Below are 20,425 nucleotides of genomic sequence, written 5' to 3' on the forward strand. Positions count from 1 at the left end.
AACTTTGTTTCCATTGTTAGTAAAAAGTAGTTGCTTGACAAAATGTCCGGTCGTGTTCTTTGTCCTCGGCTCCCTGTATTCTGGGAGAGACCCACCCGGTACACGGCCTATATAGAGGTTTTGTTGTTGTGCAATAGTCTTATCTTTTGATATTGATGTTGTTAGCAGTAATCTTTCTAGATGCAGCTATTGTTCAGTCCTTGTCATGTTATGTTGATATTGTCCGCTGTTACGGCATTTTTGCTTTAGAAATAATATACATCAGGGGTTATGACTTAGAGAAATAAGTGGAAAGACATAAAATTAAACAAAAGATGTGCTACAAAATATTGGCGCAAATGACTAAGTGGTTAATAAAGTGAACAAAATGTCTAACAGGACGTGACGGATTCTTCATCATTCCTCAGGAGTCACTGTCATAGGTTTGGCACATTGACAGAATGCCTGGTCTAAGTTTTCGGATTAGTCAATCTGCCCTGGATGTCTTCACAGTGGGCAGTCATACTCTGTAGTCCCGCATAATGGGGGATCCTCCGGTATACAGAATTTTCCCTGGTTCTTATGATGTTACAATCTAGATTAAATATAAGAGGAGATCTGAAGGTATGAGGAAGTCAGGATATTTACTGTGCTTGTGATTAGAGTCCAAGCTGAAGAAGCAGGAAGATAATTTCTGGGAATGTTATAGCCGAAGGACTTTGTCTCCTTTCAGTCCCTCCAGTCATTAAGAAAAGAACTATCTGAGGAGAAGACATGGACAGCGATGAGATGAGACGTTTTATTAAGAACTTCAGTTTTGATCGATGTAAGAAAGGAAACCAAGGCTTCCACCGCATCCTCATCCAACTTTTTGGCCTCTTAGGTCACGGGAAGTCGTCGTTCATTAACACCTGCATCTACGTCTGGAAAGATTGTGAGTTCCAGAACTGGTCGAAGGCAGTGGATAAAGATGGAGGACACACAACAGAGAGAATCCCATATGAACTGTCAGAGAACCTCACCCTGGTAGATAACAGAGGTTGCAGTACATTGGAAGACCAAGAATCAGGAGTTATCTTTGCTCAGCTTGGTGAGTACTGAGCGGTCAGTAGTATGGTGGGCCAGGAGTTTCAGGAGAGAATTAAACAAACTCTAGTAGACTTTGATATCATGACCTCACGTGCAGCCTAGACTGGTATCGGCACATCTGATGAAGTGGATTCAATAAGCTATAGGTCAGGATGAGAAGCTTAGACCAAAGACTTTCATATAGTAGAGTAGGTCAACTAGATGGTACATGGAAAAACGAGGACTTGTAGACTTGGGTCTGCAGGACAGCAGGTGGATTGTCAGAGCTGGAAGTATTACCTGCAGTAGTGTCAAATGTGTCTTGATACATGAATGCAGATAACGTATAGGAACAGGAGAGTTGATGATACTCACCTGACCTAGTTTCACTACCTGGCTCTCCTTCCCCCCCCCCTATAACCAGCACCTTTTTTGCTAATCTCTGCCGGGTTACTGTGGTAAACCAACATGCACCTCTGACGTCACCATCTAAGAACTTCTACATGTGTTTTCCGACACTTAAAGCTTACTGTTTAAGTCTCTATTTTTAAAACATAATCACTTTGGTAATTTACTTTACTTTTTGGCGCTGCGATGACTTACCCCTGCTTTCTTCACCTTCCTGAAACACAATGTCATCGGGGGACAGTAATGAAAAAAGGGAAAAGTGACACCTCCATCACTACTCCCTACAACCTTCATGCCTTCCCCTGATGACATCTCGCATTAATGATGGTGAAAGAAGCTGTGAGGACTGGAGTGCCGCCTCTAATAACATGCCATTTCAAGGCTGTGGGGTGTGACAGTGCAGTCACTTCCCCTGCTTCTTTCACCAACATTGACTTGCTATGTCATCAGGGGACGGCGCTGCGGCCACGTACCACAGCTTCTTTAATCACCTTGACACAGAACATCATCAAATCAACCTGTTTCAGGGTGGTGAAAAGCAAAGTGGAAGTGACTGCAGCACTGGCCTCCTGGTGACACCCCGTTTGAGTATTCCCAGTGCATCCTGCATGCTGTCACTGTGTATAGAGGGAACAATAGAAAACTTGTAAAACAAATTACCAAAGATATCATGTTTTACAAATAATAAGACAGAATATTTTAGTATTTGACAACCCGTTTTGGTCATGTCAGTTGGTATGCAGGTAGAAATAGTAGGGATGAGTGGGTGGTCAGGTACCTTCAGAGCTGATGTGAGGGTGTGGACACCAGCAAGGTTGGCAGTGAAAGCTGGAGGATGGATAGCACTCAGGACCAGCTGACTATAAAATCAGGCCTGTGACTGCTGCAGAGCAGTGGGAAGTGCAGCTTGACTCCTGGAAAGAAGGTGGCAGTAGCTTGCACTACTACCAGAATACTCAGGTGGCATGAAGCCGCCTGAGCCAGACTTAAAAGGCCTCTGGAAATGACATCAGAGATGCATGTCAGGCTACTATAGTAAACTGGCGCAGATGGAGCTGGTCGTAAGTAAATTAGAAGCAGAGCCTCACACTAAACACAGGAGCAACACTGACTAGGATTAATGGTAAGTCAGAAAGAAGATAATACTGGTAATACTTTTTCACAAAGGATTACGTTTTATGGCCAAAAAAAATCATATTTGTGTTGCTGCATTCTGAGAGCTATGACTGCTTGATTTTTCCAGAAAGAGCAGTATATTTGTGTAATATAGCAACATAGTTAGCAAGGCCGAAAAAAGCCCTGTGTCCATCCAGTTCAGCCCCTAGTCCAGCAGAATAAATCCCCAGATCTACGTCCTTCTATGGAACCTAATAAGTTATGGGATTATTTTGGAGTAAATAATTGAAAAAAAACCTCCAAATCTGCCATTTTTATATGTTTATACTTTATTATACTCATTAAGCTTAATTTTACTTCATTATCCTGTGTGTTATTGAATGTACTGTGAGGATATCACGTGGCATGTAGTGTGCTGTGGGTCCATTATATTGCTGGGAAGTCTGTAGGGAGCGTCATACTGTATGGGGGAGCTGTGGGTCCATTATATTGTTGGGGAGCTGTGGGGACATCATACTGTATGTGGGGAGCTGTTGGTCCATTATATTTCTGGGAAGTTGGGGGGGACATCATACTATGTGAGGTGAGCTGTGGGTCCATTATATTGTTGGGGAGCTGTGGGGACATCATACTGTATGGGGGAGCTGTGGGACATCATGTGTGGGGAGCTGTGGGTCCACTATATTTCTGGGAAGCTGGGGGACATCATACTATGTGAGGTGAGCTCTGGGTCCATTATATTGCTGGGAAGGCGGTAGGGAGCATTATACTGTATGGGGGAGCTGTGGGACATCATACTGTGTGTGGTGAGCTGTGCGTCCATTATATTGTTGGTGAGCTGCGGGGACATCATACTGTATGGGGGAGCTGTGGGACATCATGTGTGGGGAGATGTGGGTCCATTATATTGTTGGGGAGCTGTGGGGACATCATACTATGTGGGTCCATTATATTGCTGGGAAGGCTGTAGGGGGCATTGTACTGTGTGGGGCAGCTGTGGACATCATGTGTGGTGAGCTGTGGGTCCATTATATTGCTGGGAAGGCTGTAGGGGGCATTGTACTGTATGGGGGAGCTGTGGGACATCATGTGTGGTGAGCTGTGGGTCCATTATATTGTTGGGAAGTCTGTAGGGGGCATTATACTGTATGGGGGAGCTGTGGGACATCATGTTTGGTGAGCTGTGGGTCCATTATATGGTTGGGAAGTCTGTAGGGGGCATTGTACTGTATGGGGGAGCTGTGGGACATCATACTATGTGAGGTGAGCTGTGAGTCCATTATATTGCTGGGAAGGCTGTAGGGGGCATTGTACTGTGTGGGGCAGCTGTGGGACATCATGTGTGGTGAGCTGTGGGTCCATTATATTGTTGGGAAGTCTGTAGGGGACATTGTACTGTATGGGGGAGCTGTGGGACATCATGTTTGGTAAGCTGTGGGTCCATTATATTGTTGGGAAGTCTGTAGGGGGCATTGTACTGTGTGGGGCAGCTGTGGGACATCATGTGAGGTGAGCTGTGGGTCCATTATATTGTTGGGAAGTCTGTAGGGGACATTGTGCTGTATGGGGGAGCTGTGGGACATCATGTGTGGTGAGCTGTGGGTCCATTATATTGTTGGGAAGTCTGTAGGGGACATTGTGCTGTATGGGGGAGCTGTGGGACATCATGTGTGGTGAGCTGTGGGTCCATTATATTGTTGGGAAGTCTGTAGGGGGCATTATACTGTATGGGGGAGTTGTGGGACATCATGTTTGGTGAGCTGTGGGTCCATTATATTGTTGGGAAGTCTGTAGGGGACATTGTACTGTGTGGGGGAGCTGTGGGACATCATACTATGTGTGGTGAGCTGTGGGTCCATTATATTGTTGGGAAGGCTGTAGGGGGCATTGTACTGTGTGGGGCAGCTGTGGGACATCATGTGAGGTGAGCTGTGGGTCCATTATATTGTTGGAAAGTCTGTAGGGGACATTGTGCTGTATGGGGGAGCTGTGGGACATCATGTGTTTTGATCTGTGGGTCCATTATATTGTTGGGAAGTCTGTAGGGGGCATTATACTGTATGGGGGAGTTGTGGGACATCATGTTTGGTGAGCTGTGGGTCCACTATATTGTTGGGAAGTCTGTAGGGGGCATTGTACTGTATGGGGGAGCTGTGGGACATCATGTGTGGTGAGCTGTGGGTCCATTATATTGTTGGGAAGTCTGTAGGGGGCATTGTACTGTATGAGGGAGCTGTGGGACATCATGTGAGGTGAGCTGTGGGTCCACTGTATTGTTGGTAAGTCTGTAGGGGACATTGTACTGTGTGGGGGAGCTGTGGGACATCATGTTTGGTGAGCTGTGGGTCCATTATATTGTTGGGAAGTCTGTAGGGGCATTGTACTGTGTGGGGCAGCTGTGGGACATCATGTGAGGTGAGCTGTGGGTCCATTATATTGTTGGGAACTCTGTAGGGGACATTGTGCTGTATGGGGGAGCAGTGGGACATCATGTGTGGTGAGCTGTGGGTCCATTATATTGTTGGGAAGTCGGTAGGGGACATTGTGCTGTATGGGGGAGCTGTGGGACATCATGTGTGGTGAGCTGTGGGTCCATTATATTGTTGGGAAGTCTGTAGGGGGCATTATACTGTATGGGGGAGTTGTGGGACATCATGTTTGGTGAGCTGTGGGTCCATTATATTGTTGGGAAGTCTGTAGGGGACATTGTACTGTGTGGGGGAGCTGTGGGACATCATACTATGTGTGGTGAGCTGTGGGTCCATTATATTGTTGGGAAGGCTGTAGGGGGCATTGTACTGTGTGGGGCAGCTGTGGGACATCATGTGAGGTGAGCTGTGGGTCCATTATATTGTTGGGAAGTCTGTAGGGAACATTGTACTGTATGGGGGAGCTGTGGGACCATTATATTGTTGGCAAGTCTGTAGGGGACATTGTGCTGTATGGGGGAGCTGTGGGACATCATGTGTGGTGAGCTGTGGGTCCATTATATTGTTGGGAAGTCTGTAGGGGGCATTATACTGTATGGGGGAGTTGTGGGACATCATGTTTGGTGAGCTGTGGGTCCATTATATTGTTGGGAAGTCTGTAGGGGGCATTGTACTGTATGGGGGAGCTGTGGGACATCATGTGAGGTGAGCTGTGGGTCCACTATATTGTTGGGAAGTCTGTAGGGGACATTGTACTGTGTGGGGGAGCTGTGGGACATCATGTGTGGTGAGCTGTGGGTCCACTATATTGTTGGGAAGTCTGTAGGGGACATTGTACTGTGTGGGGAGCTGTGGGACATCATGTGTGGTGAGCTGTGGGTCCATTATATTGTTGGGAAGTCTGTAGGGGGCATTGTACTGTGTGGGGGAGCTGTGGGACATCATGTGTGGTGAGCTGTGGGTCCATTATATTGTTGGGAAGTCTGTAGGGGGCATTGTACTGTATGGGGGAGCTGTGGGACATCATGTGAGGTGAGCTGTGGGTCCACTATATTGTTGGGAAGTCTGTAGGGGACATTGTACTGTGTGGGGGAGCTGTGGGACATCATGTGTAGTGAGCTGTGGGTCCACTATATTGTTGGGAAGTCTGTAGGGGACATTGTACTGTGTGGGGAGCTGTGGGACATCATGTGTGGTGAGCTGTGGGTCCATTATATTGTTGGGGAGTCTGTAGGGGGTATTGTACTGTGTGGGGGAGCTGTGGGACATCATGTGAGGTGAGCTGTGGGTCCACTATATTGTTGGGAAGTCTGTAGTGGACATTGTACTGTGTGGGGGAGCTGTGGGACATCATGTGTGGTGAGCTGTGGGTCCATTATATTGTTGGGAAGTCTGTAGGGGGCATTGTACTGTGTGGGGAGCTGTGGGACATCATGTGTGGGGAGCTGTGGGTCCATTATATTGTTGGGAAGTCTGTAGGGGGCATTGTACTGTGTGGGGAGCTGTGGGTCCATTATATTGTTGGGGAGTTGTGGGACATCATACAGCGTGTGGTCAGCACTGTGGTGCATTAATATGTGTGGGGGACACTGTAAAGTCTATAAAATTGGTAACATAATGTGTGGAAACACTAGTGGGCTTCACAAGGAGCAATATTTCTGTGTGGGGGCATATACAGAACTGGGCGAGGTGACGGCACTGGCCTAGTGTAAAATTAAACTCGTGCTGCCATATGTGTTCCTCTTTCTTTGTTTTTCAAAGTTGGGAGGTTTGCATAATTTTGCCTTGTGTAGAAAAAACTATTGAGCCATGGCTACACAGGCGGATAGGCAGAAAACCATGGCAGCAATGAAGAGTTTGTTAGCCCCTTGTTACCATGGTAACACGTTGATCCATCTGTTGTAGTACTAGTACTGTAGTATGTTGATGGAGGGATCTGTCTCCCCTGTCAATAATGATAATAGTATGGTCACTACGGTCCACTGCATCCAAGGTACCCAAATACTGGGATCAGGAGCCTCTCTGATCTTGATCATAACATTCGCTGTCAGTCAGTTTCTGTGCCTGTGCAATGACGGAGATGTAATGTGCGGCATGGTGAAGTAACATATATACAGCGTTATTATATGTATATCATGGTGCGCCAAGTGGTAAAGGCGCATGTTTAAACCTTTCCCTATATAGGACCTATTGGTACTTCCAATCGCTGCTGTTTAAACACTTCATTGTCACTGTCAATCTCTGACAGTAGCATTTAAAGGGTTAATGCCAAGTTGCCTCTTGAGCAACAACCAGCTATGGAGTCTCTTTACAGTCTCCTTACTTCTTGGTCTCGGGCGGGCTCTCAACCTTGAGTGACAGGTCTAGTGAGTAGTAGAATTACAAAGCTCAGCACAACATCTGCTGTAACACATTCAGCTGTCAGTGGCTTGTTCTATACTACTATCGCTATGTTTAATCCGAGAGATAATGAGGCATCTGAACAAGCGCACAGCTCCAGACAGCAGAATGCCGTGATCAGGAGAACTAATCTGAAAAGTGCAGACTGGTGATCTTGCAAGAAAGGAAGGTGAGCAGATGACTGTTGTATAGGAATCAGTGGTCTGGAGAGAGCTGACTGGGATGTTAGGAGTTAACCTCTCTACTGGACTGTAAATACTGCATGCTCTCAGCCAGAGTCTGGGAAGAGGGAAAAAGCAAGTCAATTGCAATCTTGCTTATTTGCATTCTGTCTAACTAATGAAAACAATTTAAGAACTTAATAATACTCCTTCAAGAGACCCCATTTTGGTAAAGTAATTGACATGTGCTGATGGGTTGGGTGGACTTCCTCCTCCTCCACCTCCTCTGCTGAGCTACTGAGCTGCATGCCTCTGGGTATACACCAAGTGGGATCTACAACCTCATCATCATCTCTGCTCTCACACTCCTCACCCTGAGAGCCACCCTCTTCCTCTTCCTGCCCTGACAGCACAGTACAGTCAATACCTTAGGTATATGAGTCTCATCAGCATCACCTCCACCCCAGAGGTTAACATTTGTTGATGAAGGTCTGGATTCTGTTTGGACCTATTTCGCCCAACTCTGGATCTTACAGGAAAACGGATGCTTTCCTCTGAATTCTGTGAATCTTTGGAGTAGACCTCTGATGCCAATGGAAAAGAAAGTGTGAACAGCTCTGCAAAATGGCCCATGTTTGGTTTCCCACAGTCAGTTGCGTGGTTAGAAAGTCGTGACACTGAGGAAAACAAAGATGATTGTGGTGTCACGTCTGAGGATTGCACTTTGTGATGTTATGGTGGAGGAAGAGGAGAGGTCACTTGATGCAGCGCTTGCCATCCACTGGTACACATGCACTTTTTGACCCTCATCTACAAGGTATTCCGTTGCGCAGCTGCCAAAGAAAGGGAGTGGAGTAGCCCGGCCAGTAACAGAACTTGTCGGTGGTCTTTGCATTGGATGAGAAGGTGCTTGTTCAGTTGAGCTTTCATTCACATTATTGTGGCGCCCCTGAGGGTTCAGTCACCACAGAAGTACTGCACCTCATCCAGAGGTGTGGTACCCCACTCTCAGGTAAGGAGGAAGCACCACCTAGGACTCTAGCACCTGCACCCAACACACATTACAGTGGCAGGGCCCCCTGTCATCCCTGCCTGGGTAGTAAAGGGTGTTGGGATGTGGGTGGAGTTTAGAGAGCAGGAAGGACAGTGCAGAGTTAGTCAGACTGGAGGGGAAAGTGAAAGGGAGCAGACATGCTGACAAGCAGCTCCCTGGAAAGCTCAAGGAAACAGACAGAAAGAAGCTACTGTAGAGCAGAAGGGGTCTTAGGGGTATGGGATGTACGGATGCCACTCTTGGGGCCCGATCCAGTATTGGAGAGACCAAGTTGCAGAGGGGTACCAGCCCCCTAGTCCAGTGAAGAAATCATCAGACTCAGCTGGCAAGCTGGAGGCAGAGGCACCTGTAGGTATTTCAGTCACAAGCCACAGTTATCTTTGCCATAAGGCAGTCATAATGGAACCAGGGGACGCAGAGAGGACATTACCTGACAGGGCGGCAGCTGCTGGCTCGGGACACTGACTGTGAGGTGTTGGGCAGGAGAGGCGGAAAGCCAACACAGTGAGAAGGCCAGGAAAGGCAAATACTGAAGGGAGTCCTGGGAAGGTGTATCCTGATCTACCTGGGAGTTGGCTGGACCGCTCACCTGGAGGACGCCGTACCAAGCGGGCACCTGTGCATGCCAGAACAGTGAGTAAACCTTTGGAACTGCACCCAGCTGTGTCCTTGGAGTTTTTCCTGAGTCACTTACCAACTCTGCTACATCTATCATCACCAAATACAACATCTTTTCTGTCACAACTGCCCTGGGTCAAAGCTCTGCCTGTGGAGAGATGTACCAACTCTGCTGCATTACCATCAGTCCCAGAGGATCTGCTCTGCAGCGCTCGTCACCTCTGACCAGAAACCACAGGTGGCATCACGAACACTTTATTATAAACTTTATTACAAACTCTTATCCCTTGTAAATATCCCCTCTTTAATTGGACGCCAAGGGCCACAGACCGGATCACTGCTTCTGTGAAACATCCGCTTTAAGAAGTGGTCTGGTACCGAGTATCCCCACTGCCGTGGCGGGCGATCCATTAACAACTAACCCACGTACACGTCAAACACCAAGCCTATTCCACCTTCCACCATGACCTCGCTTTTTCCAAATCATGTTGTGTGTACCCTTCCCCTCTTGTAACCTGCTGTTTCACAACCTTAAGGCCCCTTTACATTTAGCGATGCAGCAGCGATCCCGCCCACGATACGACCCAGTCAGGATCGCTGGTGCATCGCTAAATTGTCGCTAGTGAGCTGCCACACAGGCAGATCTCACAGTGATGTAGCAGCGATACAGCGAACGATACTTACCTTTCAGACGAGGCGATCCTGACGTCCTCCTGCCCGTGTCCACGCGTCGCTCGTCGGCGCCAGCAGAAAGCCCAGCGGGAAGCGCCCGACGAGAAATGGAGCTGCGCGATCTTGCGGGATCAGCGACAGACAGCGGGGGAGCCGGTCGGAGGTGAGTATCACACATAGCGATATCGCTGCTTCGTCACCAAATCGGTGACGCTTTAGCGATATTTCTAGCGATATCGCTATGTGTAAAACCCCCTTAAGGCCCGCAGCTGTCAGTCACCCGTCACTGAATGGACTTTGGCAGCCAAAGAAAGAAACCCTTGTGTCATGACGTTGTGGATGGTTTACACTCCACCACTCATCTCAGTAGACCCCTGCCCTCATCAAACGCGTCCCCCCATCACCCCGGCTCTTCATACAGAGTCACTATCCCAGCCAAAGTAATAACAAACATTAGTGGAAACCTGATCATTTACCGAACTGGGCTGAATTTTGCTGACTTTGAGTAAAAATGCTTGTGAAAGCGAACACGACTCGGACAGCGGAATCTGAGAGTGGTGAGCAAGTTCTCGCATCTCTACTCATGATTCCCAACTTCTTACCACCTCCGAGTTCTGTTCTCCACAGAGAGGAGATAATGGTTGTGTATAGGGAAGTTACAATATATCACGATATATATCTCCTCCAGGAAACCTGCTGCCCATCGGTGCCAAGGTGGATTGGGAAGAGGGATTCCACCTGGCAGAAAATATGGTCAAAGCCGAGAAACAAGTGAAAAGCTCAGATTTCGTCTTCCCAGTATTTGTGCACAGGTGAGAACAAGACCAGACACCAACCACGGGCTCAGAGCTACAACCAAACTATTCACCTGAAAATAATCCAGACCAATATTTGTACGCAAAGGACAGTGTAATAATAGTTACAATTTTTTTTACCTTTCTTGTACATAGGGGGCAGTATTATAGTAGTTATATTCTTGTATATAGGGGGCAGTATTATAGTAGTTATATTCTTGTATATAGGGGGCAGTATTATAGTAGTTATTTTCTTGTACATAGGAGGCAGTATTATATTAGTTATATTCTTGTATATAGGGAGTAGTATTATAGTAGTTATATTCTTGTACATAGGGAGCAGTATTATAGTAGTTATATTCTTGTACATAGGTGCAGTATTATAGTAGTTATATTCTTCTATATAGGGGTAGTATTATAGTAGTTATATTCTTGTACATAGGGGCAGTATTATAGTAGTTATATTCTTGTACATAGGAGCAGTATTATAGTAGTTATATTCTTGTACATAGGGGGCAGTATTATAGTAGTTATATTCTTGTACATAGGGGGCAGTACTATAGTAGTTATATTCTTCTATATAGGGAGCAGTATTATAGTAGCTATATTCTTGTACATAGGAGGCAGTATTATAGTAGTTATATTCTTGTACATAGGGAGCAGTATTATAGTAGTTATATTCTTGTACATAGGGGGCAGTATTATAGTAGTTATATTCTTGTACATAGGGGGCAGTATTATAGTAGTTATATTCTTGTACATAGGAGCAGTATTATAGTAGTTATATTCTTGTACATAGGGGCAGTATTATGTTAGTAGTTATATTCTTGTACATAGGGGGCAGTATTATAGTAGTTATATTCTTGTACATAGGGGGCAGTATTATAGTAGTTATATTCTTGTACATAGGGAGCAGTATTATAGTAGTTATAATCTTGTACATAGGGGGCAGTATTATAGTAGTTATACTCTTGTACATAGGGGGCAGTATTATAGTAGTTATATTCTTGTACATAGGAGCAGTATTATAGTAGTTATATTCTTGTACATAGGGAACAGCATTATAGTAGTTTTATTCTTGTACATAGGGGGCAGTACTACAGTAGTTATATTCTTGTACATAGAGGCAGTATTATAGTAGCTATATTCTTGTGTATAGGGGGCAGTATTATAGTAGTTATATTCTTGTACATAGGAGCAGTATTATAGTAGTTATATGCTTGTACATAGGGGCAGTATTATAGTAGTTATATTCTTGTACATAGGGGGCAGTATTATAGTAGTTATATTCTTGTACATAGGGGGCAGTATTATAGTAGTTATATTCTTGTACATAGAGGCAGTATTATAGTAGTTATATTCTTGTATATAGGGGGCAGTATTATAGTAGTTATATTCTTGTACATAGGAGCAGTATTATAGTAGTTATATTCTTGTACATAGGGGCAGTATTATAGTAGTTATATTCTTGTACATAGGGGGCAGTATTATAGTAGTTATATTCTTGTACATAGGGGGCAGTATTATAGTAGTTATATTCTTGTACATAGAGGCAGTATTATAGTAGTTATATTCTTGTACATAGGGGGCAGTATTATAGTAGTTATATTCTTGTACATAGGAGCAGTATTATAGTAGTTATATTCTTGTACATAGGGAGCAGTATTATAGTAGTTATATTCTTGTACATAGGGGGCAGTATTATAGTAGTTATATTCTTGTATATAGAGGCAGTATTATAGTAGTTATATTCTTGTATATAGGGGGCAGTATTATAGTAGTTATATTCTTGTACATAGGGAGCCTTATTATAGTAGTTATATTCTTGTACATAGGGGGCAGTATTATAGTAGTTATATTCTTGTATATAGGGGGCAGTATTATAGTAGTTATATTCTTGTACATAGGAGCAGTATTATAGTAGTTATATTCTTGTACATAGGGGCATTATTATAGTAGTTATATTCTTGTACATAGGGGGCAGTATTATAGTAGTTATATTCTTGTACATAGGGGGCAGTATTATAGTAGTTATATTCTTGTACATAGAGGCAGTATTATAGTAGTTATATTCTTGTATATAGGGGGCAGTATTATAGTAGTTATATTCTTGTACATAGGAGCAGTATTATAGTAGTTATATTCTTGTACATAGGGGCAGTATTATAGTAGTTATATTCTTGTACATAGGGGGCAGTATTATAGTAGTTATATTCTTGTACATAGGAGCAGTATTATAGTAGTTATATTCTTGTACATAGGGAGCAGTATTATAGTAGTTATATTCTTGTACAAAGGGGGCAGTATTATAGTAGTTATATTCTTGTACATAGTGGGCAGTATTATAGTAGTTATATTCTTGTATATAGGGGCAGTATTATAGTAGTTATATTCTTGTACATAGGGGGCAGTATTATAGTAGTTATATTCTTGTACATAGGGAGCAGTATTATAGTAGTTATATTCTTGTACATAGGAGCAGTATTATAGTAGTTATATTCTTGTACATAGGAGCAGTATTATAGTAGTTATATTCTTGCACATAGGGAGCAGTATTATAGTAGTTATATTCTTGTACATAGGGACAGTATTATAGTAGTTATATTCTTGTATATAGGAGCAGTATTATAGTAGTTATATTCTTGTACATAGGGAGCAGTATTATAGTAGTTATATTCTTGTACATAGGGAGCAGTATTATAGTAGTTATATTCTTGTACATAGGGACAGTATTATAGTAGTTATATTCTGGTACATAGGGACAGTATTACAGTAGTAATATTCTTGTACATAGGAGCAGTATTATAGTAGTTACATTCTTGTACATAGGGAGCAGTATTATAGTAGTTATATTCTTGTACATAGGGAGCAGTACTATAGTAGTTATATTCTTGTACATAGGGACAATATTATAGTAGTTATATTCTTGTATATAGGAGCAGTATTATAGTAGTTATATTCTTGTACATAGGGAGCAGTATTATAGTAGTTATATTCTTGTACATAGGGAGCAGTATTATAGTAGTTATATTCTTGTACATAGGGAGCAGTATTATAGTAGTTATATTCTTGTACATAGGGACAGTATTATAGTAGTTATATTCTGGTACATAGGGACAGTATTACAGTAGAAATATTCTTGTACATAGGAGCAGTATTATAGTAGTTACATTCTTGTACATAGGAGCAGTATTATAGTAGTTACATTCTTGTACATAGGGAGCAGTATTATAGTAGTTATATTCTTGTACATAGGAGCAGTATTATAGTAGTTATATTCTTGTACATAGGGAGCAGTATTATAGTAGTTATATTCTTGTACATAGGAGCAGTATTATAGTAGTTATATTCTTGTACATAGGAGCAGTATTATAGTAGTTATATTCTTGTACATAGTGGCAGTATTATAGTAGTTATATTCTTGTACATAGGGGCAGTATTATAGTAGTTATATTCTTGTACATAGGGAGCAGTATTATAGTAGTTATATTCTTGTACATAGGGAGCAGTATTATAGTAGTTATATTCTTGTACATAGGGACAGTATTATAGTAGTTATATTCTGGTACATAGGGACAGTATTACAGTAGAAATATTCTTGTACATAGGAGCAGTATTATAGTAGTTACATTCTTGTACATAGGAGCAGTATTATAGTAGTTACATTCTTGTACATAGGGAGCAGTATTATAGTAGTTATATTCTTGTACATAGGAGCAGTATTATAGTAGTTATATTCTTGTACATAGGGAGCAGTATTATAGTAGTTATATTCTTGTACATAGGAGCAGTATTATAGTAGTTATATTCTTGTACATAGGAGCAGTATTATAGTAGTTATATTCTTGTACATAGTGGCAGTATTATAGTAGTTATATTCTTGTACATAGGGGCAGTATTATAGTAGTTATATTCTTGTACATAGGGAGCAGTATTATAGTAGTTATATTCTTGTACATAGGGAGCAGTATTATAGTAGTTATATTCTTGTACATAGGGACAGTATTATAGTAGTTATATTCTGGTACATAGGGACAGTATTACAGTAGTAATATTCTTGTACATAGGAGCAGTATTATAGTAGTTACATTCTTGTACATAGGAGCAGTATTATAGTAGTTACATTCTTGTACATAGGGAGCAGTATTATAGTAGTTATATTCTTGTACATAGGAGCAGTATTATAGTAGTTATATTCTTGTACATAGGAGCAGTATTATAGTAGTTATATTCTTGTACATAGGGAGCAGTACTATAGTAGTTATATTCTTGTACATAGGGACAATATTATAGTAGTTATATTCTTGTATATAGGAGCAGTATTATAGTAGTTATATTCTTGTACATAGGGAGCAGTATTATAGTAGTTATATTCTTGTACATAGGGAGCAGTATTATAGTAGTTATATTCTTGTACATAGGGACAGTATTATAGTAGTTATATTCTGGTACATAGGGACAGTATTACAGTAGAAATATTCTTGTACATAGGAGCAGTATTATAGTAGTTACATTCTTGTACATAGGAGCAGTATTATAGTAGTTACATTCTTGTACATAGGGAGCAGTATTATAGTAGTTATATTCTTGTACATAGGAGCAGTATTATAGTAGTTATATTCTTGTACATAGGGGCAGTATTATAGTAGTTATATTCTTGTACATAGGGAGCAGTATTATAGTAGTTATATTCTTGTACATAGGGAGCAGTATTATAGTAGTTATATTCTTGTACATAGGGACAGTATTATAGTAGTTATATTCTGGTACATAGGGACAGTATTACAGTAGTAATATTCTTGTACATAGGAGCAGTATTATAGTAGTTACATTCTTGTACATAGGAGCAGTATTATAGTAGTTACATTCTTGTACATAGGGAGCAGTATTATAGTAGTTATATTCTTGTACATAGGAGCAGTATTATAGTAGTTATATTCTTGTACATAGGAGCAGTATTATAGTAGTTATATTCTTGTACATAGGGAGCAGTACTATAGTAGTTATATTCTTGTACATAGGGACAATATTATAGTAGTTATATTCTTGTATATAGGAGCAGTATTATAGTAGTTATATTCTTGTACATAGGGAGCAGTATTATAGTAGTTATATTCTTGTACATAGGGAGCAGTATTATAGTAGTTATATTCTTGTACATAGGGACAGTATTATAGTAGTTATATTCTGGTACATAGGGACAGTATTACAGTAGAAATATTCTTGTACATAGGAGCAGTATTATAGTAGTTACATTCTTGTACATAGGAGCAGTATTATAGTAGTTACATTCTTGTACATAGGGAGCAGTATTATAGTAGTTATATTCTTGTACATAGGAGCAGTATTATAGTAGTTATATTCTTGTACATAGGGAGCAGTATTATAGTAGTTATATTCTTGTACATAGGAGCAGTATTATAGTAGTTATATTCTTGTACATAGGAGCAGTATTATAGTAGTTATATTCTTGTACATAGGGAGCAGTACTATAGTAGTTATATTCTTGTACATAGGGACAGTATTATAGTAGTTATATTCTTGTATATAGGAGCAGTATTATAGTAGTTATATTCTTGTACATAGTGGCAGTATTATAGTAGTTATATTCTTGTACATAGGGACAGTATTATAGTAGTTATATTCTTGTACATAGGAGGCAGTATTATAGTAGTTTTATTCTTGTACATAGGGGCAGTATTATAGTAGTTATATTCTTGTACATAGGAGCAGTATTATAGTAGTTATATTCTTGTACATAGGAGCAGTATTATAGTAGTTATATTCTTGTACATAGGAGCAGTATTATAGTAGTTATATTCTTGTACATAGGGGGCAGTATTATAGTAGTTACATTCTTGTACATAGGGGGCAGTACTATAGTAGTTATATTCTTGTACATAGTGGCAGTATTATAGTAGTTATATTCTTGTACATAGGGGGCAGTATTATAGTAGTTATATTCTTGTACATAGGGACAGTATTATAGTAGTTATATTCTTGTACATAGGGAGCAGTATTATAGTAGTTATATTCTTGCACATAGGGGCAGTATTATAGTAGTTATATTCTTGTACATAGGGAGCAGTATTATAGTAGTTATATTCTTGTACATGGGGCAGTATTATAGTAGTTATATTCTTGTACATAGGGACAGTATTATAGTAGTTACATTCTTGTACATAGGGAGCAGTATTATAGTAGTTATATTCTTGTACATAGGGGGCAGTATTATAGTAGTTATATTCTTGTACATAGGAGCAGTATTATAGTAGTTATATTCTTGTACATAGGAGCAGTAATATAGTGGTTACATTCTTGTACATAGGGAGCAGTATTATAGTAGTTATATTCTTGTACATAGGGACAGTATTATAGTAGTTACATTCTTGTACATAGGGGCAGTATTATAGTAGTTATATTCTTGTATATAGGGGGCAGTATTATAGTAGTTATATTCTTGTACATGGGGGCAGTATTATAGTAGTTATATTCTTGTACATAGGGGGCAGTATTATAGTAGTTATATTCTTGTACATAGGAGCAGTATTATAGTAGTTATATTCTTGTACATAGGGAGCAGTATTATAGTAGTTATATTCTTGTACAAAGGGGGCAGTATTATAGTAGTTATATTCTTGTACATAGTGGGCAGTATTATAGTAGTTATATTCTTGTATATAGGGGCAGTATTATAGTAGTTATATTCTTGTACATAGGGGGCAGTATTATAGTAGTTATATTCTTGTACATAGGGAGCAGTATTATAGTAGTTATATTCTTGTACATAGGAGCAGTATTATAGTAGTTATATTCTTGTACATAGGAGCAGTATTATAGTAGTTATATTCTTGCACATAGGGAGCAGTATTATAGTAGTTATATTCTTGTACATAGGGACAGTATTATAGTAGTTATATTCTTGTACATAGGAGCAGTATTATAGTAGTTACATTCTTGTACATAGGGAGCAGTATTATAGTAGTTATATTCTTGTACATAGGAGCAGTATTATAGTAGTTATATTCTTGTACATAGGAGCAGTATTATAGTAGTTATATTCTTGTACATAGGGAGCAGTACTATAGTAGTTATATTCTTGTACATAGGGACAATATTATAGTAGTTATATTCTTGTATATAGGAGCAGTATTATAGTAGTTATATTCTTGTACATAGGGAGCAGTATTATAGTAGTTATATTCTTGTACATAGGGAGCAGTATTATAGTAGTTATATTCTTGTACATAGGGAGCAGTATTATAGTAGTTATATTCTTGTACATAGGGACAGTATTATAGTAGTTATATTCTGTTACATAGGGACAGTATTACAGTAGAAATATTCTTGTACATAGGAGCAGTATTATAGTAGTTACATTCTTGTACATAGGAGCAGTATTATAGTAGTTACATTCTTGTACATAGGGAGCAGTATTATAGTAGTTATATTCTTGTACATAGGAGCAGTATTATAGTAGTTATATTCTTGTACATAGGGAGCAGTATTATAGTAGTTATATTCTTGTACATAGGAGCAGTATTATAGTAGTTATATTCTTGTACATAGGAGCAGTATTATAGTAGTTATATTCTTGTACATAGGGAGCAGTACTATAGTAGTTATATTCTTGTACATAGGGACAGTATTATAGTAGTTATATTCTTGTATATAGGAGCAGTATTATAGTAGTTATATTCTTGTACATAGTGGCAGTATTATAGTAGTTATATTCTTGTACATAGGGGCAGTATTATAGTAGTTATATTCTTGTACATAGGGAGCAGTATTATAGTAGTTATATTCTTGTACATAGGGAGCAGTATTATAGTAGTTATATTCTTGTACATAGGGACAGTATTATAGTAGTTATATTCTGGTACATAGGGACAGTATTACAGTAGTAATATTCTTGTACATAGGAGCAGTATTATAGTAGTTACATTCTTGTACATAGGAGCAGTATTATAGTAGTTACATTCTTGTACATAGGGAGCAGTATTATAGTAGTTATATTCTTGTACATAGGAGCAGTATTATAGTAGTTATATTCTTGTACATAGGAGCAGTATTATAGTAGTTATATTCTTGTACATAGGGAGCAGTACTATAGTAGTTATATTCTTGTACATAGGGACAATATTATAGTAGTTATATTCTTGTATATAGGAGCAGTATTATAGTAGTTATATTCTTGTACATAGGGAGCAGTATTATAGTAGTTATATTCTTGTACATAGGGAGCAGTATTATAGTAGTTATATTCTTGTACATAGGGACAGTATTATAGTAGTTATATTCTGGTACATAGGGACAGTATTACAGTAGAAATATTCTTGTACATAGGAGCAGTATTATAGTAGTTACATTCTTGTACATAGGAGCAGTATTATAGTAGTTACATTCTTGTACATAGGGAGCAGTATTATAGTAGTTATATTCTTGTACATAGGAGCAGTATTATAGTAGTTATATTCTTGTACATAGGGAGCAGTATTATAGTAGTTATATTCTTGTACATAGGAGCAGTATTATAGTAGTTATATTCTTGTACATAGGAGCAGTATTATAGTAGTTATATTCTTGTACATAGGGAGCAGTATTATAGTAGTTATATTCTTGTATATAGGGGTAGTATTATAGTAGTTATATTCTTGTACATAGTGGCAGTATTATAGTAGTTATATTCTTGTACATAGGGACAGTATTATAGTAGTTATATTCTTGTACATAGGAGGCAGTATTATAGTAGTTATATTCTTGTACATAGGAGCAGTATTATAGTAGTTATATTCTTGTACATAGGAGCAGTATTATAGTAGTTATATTCTTGTACATAGGAGCAGTATTATAGTAGTTATATTCTTGTACATAGGAGCAGTACTATAGTAGTTATATTCTTGTACATAGGGACAGTATTATAGTAGTTATATTCTTGTATATAGGAGCAGTATTATAGTAGTTATATTCTTGTACATAGTGGCAGTATTATAGTAGTTATATTCTTGTACATAGGGACAGTATTATAGTAGTTATATTCTTGTACATAGGAGGCAGTATTATAGTAGTTATATTCTTGTACATAGGAGCAGTATTATAGTAGTTATATTCTTGTACATAGGAGCAGTATTATAGTAGTTATATTCTTGTACATAGGAGCAGTATTATAGTAGTTATATTCTTGTACATAGGGGGCAGTATTATAGTAGTTACATTCTTGTACATAGGGGGCAGTACTATAGTAGTTATATTCTTGTACATAGTGGCAGTATTATAGTAGTTATATTCTTGTACATAGGGGGCAGTATTATAGTAGTTATATTCTTGTACATAGGGACAGTATTATAGTAGTTATATTCTTGTACATAGGGAGCAGTATTATAGTAGTTATATTCTTGCACATAGGGGCAGTATTATAGTAGTTATATTCTTGTACATAGGGAGCAGTATTATAGTAGTTATATTCTTGTACATAGGGGCAGTATTATAGTAGTTATATTCTTGTACATAGGGACAGTATTATAGTAGTTACATTCTTGTACATAGGGAGCAGTATTATAGTAGTTATATTCTTGTACATAGGGGGCAGTATTATAGTAGTTATATTCTTGTACATAGGAGCAGTATTATAGTAGTTATATTCTTGTACATAGGAGCAGTAATATAGTGGTTACATTCTTGTACATAGGGAGCAGTATTATAGTAGTTATATTCTTGTACATAGGG

At 39.6% G+C, this 20,425-nt stretch overlaps 1 protein-coding gene across 2 annotated transcripts in view; it reads left to right on the forward strand.

Annotated features, from left to right (window-relative positions):
* The first annotated feature begins 539 nt into the window (after positions 1 to 539).
* Positions 540 to 20,425, forward strand: part of LOC141073129 (uncharacterized) — a 42,542-nt gene continuing 22,656 nt past the window's right edge. The window contains exons 1-2 of one of the 2 annotated variants that reach the window (XM_073560487.1): positions 542 to 1,069; positions 10,594 to 10,717. In XM_073560487.1, the coding sequence (XP_073416588.1) occupies positions 754 to 1,069; positions 10,594 to 10,717 (440 nt within the window). In that variant the 5' untranslated portion in view covers positions 542 to 753. Of the gene's footprint in view, positions 1,070 to 10,593; positions 10,718 to 20,425 lie in introns of both variants that reach the window. The other variant, XM_073560488.1, reaches the window with a different exon arrangement.

The sequence above is a fragment of the Dendrobates tinctorius genome, unplaced genomic scaffold (assembly GCF_039654945.1).
Source record: "Dendrobates tinctorius isolate UK_male_01 unplaced genomic scaffold, ASM3965494v1 ptg000297l, whole genome shotgun sequence".
In the NCBI taxonomy this organism is placed as follows: Eukaryota; Metazoa; Chordata; class Amphibia; order Anura; family Dendrobatidae; genus Dendrobates; species Dendrobates tinctorius.